The sequence below is a fragment of the Carcharodon carcharias genome, chromosome 36, assembly GCF_017639515.1.
Source record: "Carcharodon carcharias isolate sCarCar2 chromosome 36, sCarCar2.pri, whole genome shotgun sequence".
NCBI classification, from domain to species: domain Eukaryota; kingdom Metazoa; phylum Chordata; class Chondrichthyes; order Lamniformes; family Lamnidae; genus Carcharodon; species Carcharodon carcharias.
In genome coordinates, this window is record NC_054502.1 from 9,924,999 (window position 1) to 9,938,833 (window position 13,835).

Consider the following 13,835-nt stretch of genomic DNA (forward strand, 5'->3'; position numbering starts at 1 on the left):
GTGTAAAGTCCTGGCCTGGCTATGGGCAAGGGATTAACTGGCCTGAAGCCATGAGTGTCAATGCATGGAACCATATGGAAGAGTTGGAGCCTAGAAAGAAGCCGTTCAGCCCATCGTGTCTGTGCCAGAAAGAGACAGAAAGAGAAACTAGCCGCTCATTTTACTCCCACTTCCCAGCACCTGGTCAGTAGCCTTGCAGGTTACAGCGCTCCCATTGCAGATCCAGGTGACGCTCCAAGGCGTTGAGCGTTTGAGCCTCAACCACCGATTCAGGCTGTGAGTTCCAGACGCCCATCACCCGCTGGGCGAGGAAGACTTTCCCACCCTGGTGCATTGTCAAACTGGATTCAACAAGCCCTGTGGTGGGGAGAAGGTGGGACTCACTCCCACAGGGTGTGCTCCAGGTGGATAGGTGAAGTAGTGGTGGCGGGCGGGTGGGGGAGGGGGGGGGTAGCTGGATAAACACACGAGGGAGAAAGGAGCAGAAGGATAGGGTGAGGGAAGGGAGATGAAGTGGGTGGGGGTGGAGGGGGGGTGGAAGGAGGTGCATGTGGAGCGGAAAGGCCAGCACGGAGCAGAGGGGCAGAATGGCCTGATTCTGCGCTGCGGATTCTAAATAATTCAATAAACTGTCAGCTGAAGTGACTGCACGGAGCTCTTACACAAACCCAACTGGTTCGCTCATGTGCTTCAGTGAAGGGAACCCAGAGTGCTTTCCCCATCTCGGACGATATGTCACTCCAGTCCCACCTGGTTGACTCTCAATAGGTGTTAATGAGCTACAGTGTCCACATCCCACGAACCTATAAAAATATGGGTTGTGCAGCCAGCAATCCAGGAAGGGGCAAGAAGGACCCTAGTGGCCATCTTTGGTGCTGTATCATCTTATTATTCAAACAGTCCACAGAGTCTATTTAAACAGCACACTATAGCAAACAGTCTACAGAGTCTACTTAAACAGTGGACTATAGCAAACAGTCTACAGAGTCTGTTTAAACAGCACATTGCAGCAAACAGTCTACAGAATCTATTTAAGTAGCACAGTGCAGCAAACAGTCTACAGAATCTATTTAAATAGCCCACTGCAGCAAACAGTCTACAGAATCTATTTAAATAGCCCACTGCAGCAAACAGTCTACAGAATCTATTTAAATAGCCCACTGCAGCAAACAGTCTACAGAATCTATTTAAACAGTGCACTTACAGCAATGTACATTATGTATTTAAACAGCGCACTATGGTGGATGAATTAAACATGTATTTTACATCAGTCTTCACTTTAGAGGAAAAAGGTAACATCCCAGAAATAGCTGTAAATCAGGAAATGGGAGGGAGGGAGGTACTTGGGAAAATGACAGTCACCAGGTATTGAGCTAAGGGGCTGAGGGCTGACAAATCCCCAGATCCGGATGGACTTCATCCTAGGGTCTTAAAAGAAGTGTCTAGTGAGATAGTTGATGCGTTGGTTTTAATTTTTTGAAACTCTCTAGATTCGGGGAAGGTTCCATTAGATTGGAAGATAGCAAATGTAACTCCTTTATTCAAAAATGGAGGGAGATAGAAAGCAGGAAACTACAGGCCTGCTAGCTTAATATCTGTCATAGGGAAAATGTTAGAAGCTATTATTAAAGATATTATAGCAGGGCACTTCGAAAAATTCAAGACAGAGTCAACCTGGTTTTGTGAAAGGGAAATCACGTTTAACCAATTTATTGGAGTTCTTTGAAGGAGTCACACGTGCTGTAGATAAAGGGGAATCAGTGGATGTGCTGTACTTAGATTTCCAATAGGCATTTGATAAGGTGCCACATCAAAGGTTATTACAAAAAATAAAAGCTCATGGTGTAGTAGGTAACATATTGGCATGGATAGAAGACTGGCTAGCTAACAGGAAGCAGAGAGTAGGCATAAATGGGTCTTTTTCAGGCTGGCAAGATGTGATGAGTGGTGTGCTACAGGGATCAATGCTGGGGCCTCAACTGTTTACAATTTATATAAATGACTTGGATGAAGGGATTGAAGGAATGGTTACTAAATTTGCTGACGAGACAAAGATGGGTAGGAAAGTAAGTTGTGAAGAGGACATAAGGAAGCTACAAAGGGATATCGATAGGTTAAGCAAGTGGGCAAAGATCTGCCAAGTGGAGCATAATGTGGGCAAATGTGAAATTGTCCATTTTGGCGGGAAGAATAAAAGAGAAGCGTATTATTTAAATGGTGAGAGATTGCAGTGCAGAGGGATCTGGGTGTCCTAGTGCCTGAATCACAAATGGTCAGTATGCAGGTACAGCAAGTCATTGAGAAAGCTAATAGAATGTTATCGTTTATTGTGAAGGGAATTGAATGCAAAAGTAGGGAGGTTAAGCTTCAGTTGGACAGGGCACTAGTGAGACCACATCTGGAGTATTGTGTACAGTATTGGTCTCCTTATTTAAGGAAGGATGTAAATGTGTTGGAAGCAGTTCAGAGAAGGTTTACCAGACTAACGCCTGGAATGGGTGGGCTGTCTTGTGAGGAAAGGCTGGACAGGCTGGGCTTGTATCCGCTGGAGTTTAGTGGAGTAAGAGGCGACTTGATTGAAACCCTTATGATACTGAGAGGTTTTGACAGAGTGGATGTGGGGAGGATGTTTCCTCTTTGAATATTTTTAAGACAGAGCTAGATAGATTCTTGATAAATGAGGGGGAGCGGGTGAAAGGTTTATGAGGGTAGGCATGAATGTGGGGTTGAGGTTACAATCAGATCAGCCATGATCTTATTGAATGGTAGAACAGGCTCGAGGGGCCGAGGGGCCTACCCCACTCCTAATTCGTATGTACATTCATATGTTTGTACTACGACAGTCTACAGAGTCTAGTTAAACAGTTCACTGCAGCAAAACAATCTACAGAATCTAACTAATTAGAGTACTACAGCAAACAGTCTACAGAGTCTATTTAAACAGTGCACTACAGCAAAACAATCTAGAGTCTAACTAATTAGAGTACTACAGCAAACAGTCTACAGAGTCTATTTAAACAGTGCACTACAGCAAAACAATCTACAGAGTCTAACTAATTAGAGTACTGCAGCAAACAGTCTACAGAGTCTATTTAAACAGTACACTACAGCAAAACAATCTACAGTCTAACTTGTTAGAGTACTGCAGCAAACAGTCTACAGAGTCTATTTAAACAGTGCACTACAGCAAAACAATCTAGAGTCTAACTAATTAGAGTACTACAGCAAACAGTCTACAGAGTCTATTTAAAAAGAGGCTTTAAGAACTGCCCTCATAACCAGAACGACAGCAATTTCTCCCAAAGAAAGCAGGAAAATGTAGTGAGTGGAGGACGGGACCAGGATACGTCTTGGCGGTGTGAGGTCGCGGTGGGCCGTGTGGCCACCATGTTGGGATAGATGGGGTGGATAAACCATTTCCAACCTGGCTGGGTCTCCTGCTGTCTCTCACTGCCACCGTGTCATGCGAAGGGCGAGCTGGCAGCTGAACGCCGCACCTCACGTTGTCTGCTCCCCGCAGGTCGTCACGGCAACGCAGGGGCACCGAGGGCCTGGGCAACGAGACCACCCCGGTGGCGAGCGCCTCGCTGCCGGAGCTCGGCCTTAACCTGACGGGCGGAAACCGGTCGGCGTCCGAGGGGAAGCAGCACGTGGACTACCCCTACTTTGAGGACAAGGTGTTCAGCAAGGAGAGCATCGTCATCTCCAACCTCCGCCACTTCACCGAGTACCGCATCAACATACATGTCTGCAACCATGCCGCGCAGAAGGTTGGCTGCAGCGCTGCTACCTTTGCCTTCGCTCGCACCATGCCAGAGGGTGAGTGACCACCAACGCCCCTCACCCCACCCCCACCGCCCCAGGGAATCAGCACTGGAGACCCTTTGCCCATTGTCAGGATGGGGTTCAATCGTTCTTACTCACCATCGCCCATTCCTAGTCCAGAGGATGTGAGTGCAGCCTCCCTCTCTCTCCCTCCCTCTCTCTCTCTCTGTCCCCATCTCTCTCATTCCGTCCCAATTTCGGGCACCAGCCGATGGCTTGCCCACAGTTCCATGCCCGGGGCCCTCGGTTTGAGGGAAGCTGGCACTAAGTTGAGAATGCAGCAACAGAATACATTTACATAGCGCCTTTCAGGTGGCGAAACGTTGCAAGGCCCTTCAGGGGCATTAGAAAAACCAAATTTAACACTGAGTCTCAAAAGGAAATATGAGGGATAGGAGAAAGAGAAAGTGTGAGGGAGAGGGAGATGGAGAGAGAGAGCGGGAGAGAGAGAGAGAGGGAGAGAGAGGTGGAGAGAGAAAGGTTACTGGAGGAGATTAAAGAGATAGGGAGGGGTGGAGGGGCTGGAGGAGGTTAAAGAGATAGTGAGGGGTGTACGCGCTGGAGGAGGTTACAGAGATAGGGAGGGGTGTAGGGGCTGGAGGAGGTTACAGAGATAGGGAGGGGTGGAGGGGCTGGAGGAGGTTACAGAGATAAGGAGGGGTGTAGGGGCTGGAGGAGGTTACAGAGATAGGGAGGAGTGTAGGGGCTGGAGGAGGTTACAGAGATAGGGAGGGGTGTAAGGGCTGGAGGAGGTTACAGAGATAGGAGGGGTGTAGGGGCTGGAGGAGGTTACAGAGATAGGGAGGGGTGTAGGGGCTGGAGGAGGTTACAGAGATAGGGAGGGGTGGAGGGGCTGGAGGAGGTTACAGAGATAGGGAAGAGTGTAGCGGCTGCAGGAGGTTACAGAGATAGGAAGGGATGTAGGGTTTGGAGGAGGAAAGAGATAGGGAGGAGTGTAGAGGCTGTAGGAGGTTACAGAGATAGGGAGGGGTGTAGGGGCTGGAGGGGCTTACAGAGATAGGGAGGGGTGTAGGGGCTGGAGGAGGTTACAGAGATAGGGAGTGGTGTAGGGGCTGGAGGAGGTTACAGAGATAGGGAGGGGTGTAGGGGCTGGAGGAGGTTACAGAGATAGGGAGGGTTGTAGGGGCTGGAGGAGGTTACAGAGATAGGGAGGGTTGTAGGGGCTGGAGGAGGTTACAGAGATAGGGAGGGGTGTAGGGGCTGGAGGAGGTTACAGAGATAGGGAGGGGTGTAGGGGCTGGAGGAGGTTACAGAGATAGGGAGGGGTGTAGGGGCTGGAGGAGGTTACAGAGATAGGGAGGGGTGTAGGGACTGGAGAAGGGTACAGAGATAGGGAGGGACGAGGCCATGGAGGGATTTGTAAACAAGGGTGTGAATGATAAAATGGAGGTGTTGATGGACTAGGAGCCAGTGCCGGTCATGGAGCACAGGGGTCTTGGTACGAGTTCAGATAAAGGGCAGCAGAGTTTTGGATGGGCTGAAGGTTCCGGGGGTGGCGGATGGGCGGCCGGAAAGGAATCTGGAGGTGGTAATAAAACATAACCAGAGGCCCTGGGGTTCAGAGAGAGGGGTGCCCCTCAACCGGCATGGCTGGTCAGTCAATCCATCACCAAATCGGAGAAGGAGCCAGCTCCTCCTGATTGGGAGCTGGGATATGGGGGGATGGTTTCCTCGGTGAATTGTCGGACACAGCAGCCATCCTCTTACCTGTTTGTTCTCCAGCACACGCTGACCATATCATTGGGAATGTCACGTGGGAGCTGGTAAACCACAACACTATCCTGCTGAAATGGCCGGAACCCGCCAATCCCAACGGACTCGTCCTGAAATACGAGATCAAGTATGGTCGAGACAACGAGGTGAGACTCCACTCCCTATCTCTGTAACCTCCTCCAGTCTCTACACCCCTCCCTATCTCTGTAACCTCCTCCAGTCTCTACACCCCTCCCTATCTCTGTAACCTCCTCCAGTCCCTACACCCCTCCCTATCTCTGTAACCTCCTCCAGCCCCAACACCCCTCCCTATCTCTGTAACCTCCTCCAGCCCCTACACCCCTCCCTATCTCTGTAACCTCCTCCAGTCCCTACACCTCTCCCTATCTCTGTTACCTCCTCCAGTCCCTACACCCCTCCCTATCTCTGTAACCTCCTCCAGCCCCAACACCCCTCCCTATCTCTGTAACCTCCTCCAGACCCTACACCCCTCCCTATCTCTCGAACATCCTCCAGCCCCCACCCCACTACCTATCTCTGTAACCTCCTCCATCCCCCACCCCCCTCTCTATCTCTATAACCTCCTCCATCCCCCAGCCCCTCCCTATCTCTGTAACCTCCTCCAGCCCCTACAACTCTCCCTAGCTCTGTAACCTTCTCCAGCCCCTACACACCTCCCTATCTCTGTAACCTCCTCCAGCCCCTATACCCCTCCCTATCTCTGTAACCTCCTCCAGCCCCTCGTCCCTCCCTATCTCTGTTACCTCCTCCAGACCCTACACCCCTCCCTATCTCTGTAACCTCCTCCAGCTCCTACACCACTCCCTCTCTTTGTAACCTCCTCCAGGCCCTACACCCCTCCCTATCTCTGTAACCTCCTCTGGCCCCTACACCCCTCCCTATTTCTGTAACCTCCTCCAGCCCCAACACCCCTCCCTATCTCTGTAACCTCCTCGAGCCCCTACACCCCTCCCTATCTCTGTAACCTCCTCCAGTCCCTACACCCCTCCCTATCTCTGTAACCTCCTCCGGCCCCCACACCCCTCCCTATCTCTGTAACCTCCTCCAGCCCATACACCCCTCCCTATCTCTGTAACCTCCTCCAGTCCCTACACCCCTCCCTATCTCTGTAACCTCCTCCGGCCCCTACACCCCTCCCTATCTCTGTAACCTCCTCCATCCCCCAGCCTCTCCCTATCTCTGTAACCTCCTCCAGCCCCCATCCCCCTCCCTATCTCTCGAACCTCCTCCAGCCCCCACCCTCTCCCTATCTCTGTAACCGCTCCATCCCCCACCCCCTCCCTATCTCTATAACCTCCTCCATCCCCCAGCCCCTCCCTATCTCTGTAACCTCCTCCAGCTCCTACACCCCTCCCTATCTCTGTAACCTCCTCCAGCCCCTACACCCCTCCCTATCTCTGTAACCTCCTCCCGCTCCTACAACCCTCCCTATCTCTGTAACCTCCTCCAGCCCCTACACCCCTCCCTATCTCTGTAACCTCCTCCAGCCCATACACCCCTCCCTATCTCTGTAACCTCCTTCAGCCCCTACGTCTTTCCCTATCTCTGTAACCTCCTCGAGCCCCTACGCCCCTCCCTATCTCTGTAACCTCCTCCAGCCCCTACACCCCTCCCTATCTCTGTAACCTCCTTCAGCCCCTACGTCCTTCCCTATCTCTGTAACCTCCTCGAGCCCCTACGCCCGTCCCTATCTCTGTAACCTCCTCCAGCCCCTACGCCCCTCCCTATCTCTGTAACCTCCTCCAGCCCCTACACCCCTTCCTATCTCTATAACCTCCTCCAGCCCCTACGCCCCTCCCTATCTCTGTAACCTCCTCCAGCCCCTACACCGCTCCCTATCTCTGTAACCCCTCCAGCCCCTACACCCCTCCCTATCTCTGTATCCTCCTCCAGCCCCTACACCCCTCCCTATCTCTGTAGCCTCCTCCATCCCCTACACCCCTCCCTATCTCTGTAACCCCCTCCTGCCCCTACACCCCTCCCTATCTCTGTAACCTCCTCCAGCCCCTACGCCCCTCCCTATCTCTGTAACCTCCTCCAGCCCCTACGCCTCTCCCTATCTCTGTAACCTCCTCCAGCCCCTACACCCATCGCTCCACCATTGGCGGCCGTGCCTTCAGCTGCCCTGGGGGGGCCCTGAGCTCTGGAATTCCCTCCCTAAACCTCTCCACCTCTCTCTCTCTCTCTCTATCTCTCTGTGTCTCCCTCCTTTAAGATGCTGCCTGTTGCTGAGGGGTGAGGCAGTGTGAAATGCTGACATCGCTGTCATATCTATGGCATTCCCAGGAATTCCACGAGTGTGTCCCAAGACACATTTACCAAAAATATGGAGGAGCCATGATCAGCCGTTTACAGCCAGGAAATCATACAGCCACTGTCCACACCACCTCACTGGCTGGGAACGGATCCTGGACTGAGCCCATCTCCTTCTACATCCCAGACATCCCACGTGAGTACAGGCAGAGTGCAACAGCCAACTGACATTCATTGGGGATACACTGAACTGGATTCATTCTTAATGCAGTGGGTGTTATAACTGAGAGTCTTATACTGAGGCTCAGTGTGACAGAGAGAGTGTTATAACTGAGAGTCTTATACTGAGGGTCAGTGTGACAGAGAGAGTGTTATAACTGAGAGTCTTATACTGAGGGTCAGTGTAACAGAGAGAGAGTGTTATAACTGAGAGTCTTATACTGACGGTCAGTGTAACAGAGAGAGAGTGTTATAACTGAGAGTCTTATACTGAGGGTCAGTGTAACAGAGTGAGTATGTTATAACTGAGAGTCTTATACTGATGGTCAGTGTAACAGAGTGAGTGTGTTATAACTGAGAGTCTTATATTGAGGGACAGTGTAACAGAGCGAGTGTTATAACTGAAAGCCTTATACTGAAGGTCAGTGTAACAGAGAGAGTGTTATAACTGAGAGTCTTATACTGAGGTTCAGTGTAACAGAGAGAGTGTTATAACTGAGAGTCATATACTGAGGGTCAGTGTAACAGAGAGTTATAACGGAGAGCCTTGTACTGAGGGTCAGTGTGAAAGAGAGAGAGTGTTATAACTGAGAGTCTTATACTAAGGGTCAGTGTAACAGAGAGAGTGTTATAACTGAGAGTCTTATACTGAGGATCAGTGTGAGAGAGAGTGTGTTATAACTGAGAGTCTTATACTGAGTGTCAGTGTAACAGAGAGAGTGTTATAACTGAGAGTCGTATACTGAGGGTCAGTGTAACAGAGAGAGAGTGTTATAACTGAGAGTCTTATACTGAGGGACAGTGTAACAGAGAGAGTGTTATAACTGAGAGTCTTAAACTGAGGGACAGTGTAACAGAGAGTGTTATAACTGAGAGTCTTATACTGAGGGTCAGTGTTACAGAGTGAGTGTGTTATAACTGAGAGTTTTATACTGAGGGACAGTGTAACAGAGAGAGTGTTATAACTGAGAGTCTTATACTGACGGTCAGTGTAACAGAGTGAGTGTGTTATAACTGAGAGTTTTATATTGAGGGACAGTGTAACAGGGAGAATGTTATAACTGAGTCTTATACTGAGAGTCAGTGTGATAGAGAGAGTCTTATAACTGAGAGTCTTATACTGAGGGTCAGTGTAACGGAGAGAGTGTTATAACTGAGAGTCTTATACTGAGGGTCAGTGTGAGAGAGAGAGAGTGTTATAACTGAGAGTCTTATACTGAGGGCCAGTGTGAGAGAGAGAGTGTTATAACTGAGAGTCTTATACTGAGGGTCAGTGTAACAGAGAGAGTGTTATAACTGAGAGTCTTATACTGAGGGTCAGTGTAACAGAGAGAGAGAGTGTTATAACTGAGGATGGGATTACAGAGGGCTTTATACTGGGGGCTTTGAGGTTTATATACAGAGACGGTGTGTGGTGAGGGTATAGTGGGTGTATGCGTTGGGGAGAGGGTGAGGTACGTTCGGGGTACAGGTGCACGTGTTGTGGGGATGGGACGGTTGCCGCGGTCCCTAACAGTGAGAGTCCATCACCATCTTCTCTGTGCCATAGCTGAGAAAAAGTATGAAGATTTCCTGCTGGTACTCACCATGATGCCTGTTGTGGTGCTGTTAGCTATCCTGCTGCTCGGGGTCTTTGTCTATGTCTATAATAAGAAAAGGTGAGTGCTCTCCGATATCACCCGCCCTTTCCGCTTGCTGTGTCTCTCCCCCCGCCCCCCACTGCCTCCCACCACCCACCCCCTCCCTGGAGAGAATGGGCCTTGTTTGCCGGGAACTCTGGCGTGAAAATTCTGTCGGAGTTGACCTCCCATTGAAGCCTCCGTTGTGCAACGGCTGCGTCAAATGCGCTATGTAAATGCAGCTTGTCGGTTTTTTTTTTTGACTCTTCCGAATTTGTGGTGACTCTTTTTGTTTCTCCCGACAGAATCAACGGTTTCCTGAATGGCACACTGTACATGTCGGTGAACCCAGAATACTTCAATGCTGCCGACAGTAAGTCACTGGGCCCTCGGCCCTCTTGCATGGTATTTTGGATGTTTTTGGCTCGATCCCTTTTTCCTTTCTGTGCTCCGTACATGCCCAGTAGCTGACGCCGAGACACACACTGAGGGTGCTGTACAGCACCAAGTCAGCGTGGATACGAACTAGGGCCAGGAGGAGGCCACTCGCCCCCTCTGATCTGCTCCGCCATTCCATAAGACCACGGCTGATCCGATTGTGGCCTCAACTCCACATTCTGCTTGCCCCCTTTGACGCCCCTGTTAGTCAAGAATCTATCCACCTCTGCCTTAAAATTATGAATTGACCCTGGCCCCCACCGCTCTCTGGGGAAGAGGATTCCAAAGATCCACAACCCCCTGAGAGAAAAAATATTCTTCCCATCCCCGTCTTCAATGGGGGACCCCTCAATTTTAAACTGACTCCCTGGTTCTAGTCTCTCCCACGAGAGCAAACATTCTCTCAGCATCCGCCCTGTCAAATCCCCTCAGGATCTTATATGTTTCAGTAAGATCACCTCTCATTCTGCTAAACTCCAATGGATACAGACCCAACCTGTCCCACTTTTCCCCACAGGGATAGCCCCCTCATCCCAGGAATCAGCCGAGCGATCCTTCTCTGAACTGTTTCTCTCGCATTGATAACCTTTCTTAAATAAGGCCAACACTGTGCACAATATTCCAGATGTGGTCTCACCAAGACCCTGTACAGCTGCAGTAAAACATCTGACTTTTATATCCCATTCCCCTCGCGATAAACACCAACGTCCCATCCACCTTCCTAATCACTCGCTGCTCCTGCACAATAACCTTTCCTGATCCATGTACCAGGACACCTAGATCCCTCTGTAGCTCAGGGTTCTGCAATCTCTCTCCATTTAAATAATATTCTGTGTTTCTATTCTTCCTGCCGAAGTGGACAACCTCACATTTTATCATTCACCTCCTGGGGGTTTTGTTTCCATTATTCCTTCATGGGATGTGGGTGTCACGGGCAAGGCCAGCATTTGTTACCAGACCCTAATCGCCCCTTGAACTGAGTGGCCTTGCTGGGCCATTTCAGAGGGGCAGTTAAGAGTCAACCACATGGGCTGTGGGGTCTGGAGTCACATGTAGGCCAGACTGGGTAAGGATGGCAGATTTCCTTCTCTGAAGGGACATTGGTGAACCAGATGGGTTTTTACAACAATCCATGATGGTTACCCTGGTCACCATCACTGAGACTCGCTTTTCAATTCCGGATTTTATTAATTAATTGACTTTAAATCCCACCAGCTGCCGGGGTGGGATTTGAACACGTGTCCCCCAGAGCATTAGCCTAGGTCTCTGGGTTACTAGCCCAGTGACAGTACCACTGGGGCCACCGCCTCCCCTTGCGTGTTTTTAACATGTGGCGGAGCTGACACTGAGACACACACACACACACACACACACACACACACATGGGGCAGGATCCTCCCCTTGTCGTGGGTTGGGGGGGGGGGGGGGTGCCTGGGAGACGCCGCAAGGCTGACCAACCACTGCCCGCGATCGGGCCCCGGCCGCGATTTCAGACCCGGCTGGCCAGCCAATGGATAAACACACGAGGGAGAAAGCAATAGAAGGATATGGGGATCGGGGGGGGAGGCTGGGCTGGAACAGAAACACCCAGCACGGAGCGGAGGGGCCGAAGGGCCTGCGCGCCTGGGTTGTGGATTCTCTTTAACGTCACTTCTTCCGATGTTTCTTGCCCCAGTGTATGTCGCAGACGAGTGGGAGGTGCCCAGAGAAACCATCACCATCATCAAGGAGCTGGGCCAGGGTTCTTTCGGGATGGTGTACGAAGGCAAGGCCAAGCTGGTGGTGAAGGGCGAGGCACAGACCCGGGTGGCGTTGAAGACGGTGAACGAGTCGGCGAGTCGGCGCGAGCGCATTGAGTTCCTGAAGGAGGCGTCGGTGATGAAAGCCTTCGACTGCTACCATGTGGTAATGGGATACCCCCCCCCCCCCGCCCCCCCTCACCTCCCTCCCCAGTGTGTGTGTGTGTGTGGGGGGTGGTGGGGGTGGGGGGTGGGGGGGGAAAGGGAGCGCAGGGGAGGTTACTGGAGACCCCCCCCCCCCACCGCTAAAATTCCCCAAGCCTGGGGCCTATCCACGCACCCAGACACAGGCCGGGATGTCCCCCTGCCCGCCGGCGCTGGGCGCGTTCGGTGGGGGTGGGGTGGGGGTGATGGGGTGGGCTGGGGGCCGTGAGTGGACGATGTGGCGAGACGGCCAACATACCGGTTTCGCCAGGTCCTGAGGCCGGTTTGGGATTCTCCGTCCCGCTCGCCGATGCTGGGGCCACGTTCCCGACCGTCTGAGACCTCGTTGTAGCACACCAGCACCTCCCCCTCCCACTCCCCCTCCCCCACCCCCTCCCCCACCCCCTCCCCCACCCCCTCCCCCACCCCCATCAGACTCACCCCCTCCCCCTCCCTCACCCCCTCCCCCACACCCTCCCCCTCCCACTCCCCCTCCCCCACCCCCTCCCCCACCCCCTCCCCCACCCCCACCCCCTCCCCCACCCCCATCAGACTCACCCCCTCCCCCTCCCTCACCCCCTCCCCCACACCCTCCCCCTCCCACTCCCCCTCCCCCACCCCCTCCCCCACCCCCATCAGACTCACCCCCTCCCCCTCCCTCACCCCCTCCCCCACACCCTCCCCCTCCCACTCCCCCTCCCCCACCCCCTCCCCCACCCCCTCCCCCACCCCCTCCCCCACCTTCTCCCCCACCCCCTCCCCCACCTTCTCCCCCACCCCCTCCCCCACCCCCTCCCCGACCCACTCCCCCTCCCCCACCCCCTCCCCTACCCCCACCCCCTCCCCCACCTTCTCCCCCACCCCCTCCCCCACCCCCTCCCCCACCCCCATCAGACTCACCCCCTCCCCCTCCCTCACCCCCTCCCCCACACCCTCCCCTACCCCCACCCCCTCCCCCACCTTCTCCCCCACCCCCTCCCCCACCCCCTCCCCCACCCCCATCAGACTCACCCCCTCCCCTACCCCCACCCCCTCCCCCACCTTCTCCCCCACCTTCTCCCCCACCCCCTCCCCCACCTTCTCCCCCACCCCCTCCCCCACCTTCTCCCCCACCCCCTCCCCCACCCTCTCCCCCACCCCCATCAGACTCACCCCCTCCCCCACCCCCTCCCCCACCCCCATCAGACTCACCCCCTCCCCCACCCCCTCCCCCACCTTCTCCCCCACCCCCTCCCCCACCTTCTCCCCCACCCCCTCCCCCACCCTCTCCCCCACCCCCTCCCCCACCTTCTCCCCCACCCCCTCCCCCACCTTCTCCCCCACCCCCTCCCCCACCCCCTCCCCAACCCCCTCCCCAACCCCCTCCCCCACCCCCTCCCCCACCTTCTCCCCCACCCCCTCCCCCACCCTCTCCCCCACCCCCTCCCCAACCCCCTCCCCAACCCCCTCCCCCACCCCCTCCCCCACCTTCTCCCCCACCCCCTCCCCCACCCTCTCCCCCACCCCCTCCCCCACCCCCTCCCCCACCTTCTCCTCCACCCCCTCCCCCACCCCCTCCCCCACCTTCTCCCCCACCCCCTCCCCCACCTTCTCCCCCACCCCCTCCCCCACCCCCTCCCCCACCTTCTCCCCCACCCCCTCCCCCTCCCCTACCCCCTCCCCCACCCCCTCCCCCACCCCCTCCCCCACCCCCACCCCCTCCCCTACCCCCTCCCCCACCCCCTCCCCCTCCCCCACCCCCTCCCCCACCCCCTCCCCCACCCCCTCCCCCACCCCCTCCCCC

The 13,835-nt window shown here is 54.1% G+C and overlaps 1 protein-coding gene across 1 annotated transcript in view; it reads left to right on the plus strand.

The window, feature by feature from the left end:
• Nucleotides 1-13,835, plus strand: part of LOC121272901 (insulin-like growth factor 1 receptor) — a 163,914-nt gene that overhangs the window by 109,974 nt on the left and 40,105 nt on the right. Inside the window, exons 12-17 of the mRNA XM_041179739.1 lie at nt 3,521-3,819; nt 5,569-5,705; nt 7,867-8,029; nt 9,602-9,710; nt 9,977-10,044; nt 11,785-12,014. Of these exons, the coding sequence (XP_041035673.1) occupies nt 3,521-3,819; nt 5,569-5,705; nt 7,867-8,029; nt 9,602-9,710; nt 9,977-10,044; nt 11,785-12,014 (1,006 nt within the window). The remainder of the gene's footprint in view (nt 1-3,520; nt 3,820-5,568; nt 5,706-7,866; nt 8,030-9,601; nt 9,711-9,976; nt 10,045-11,784; nt 12,015-13,835) is intronic.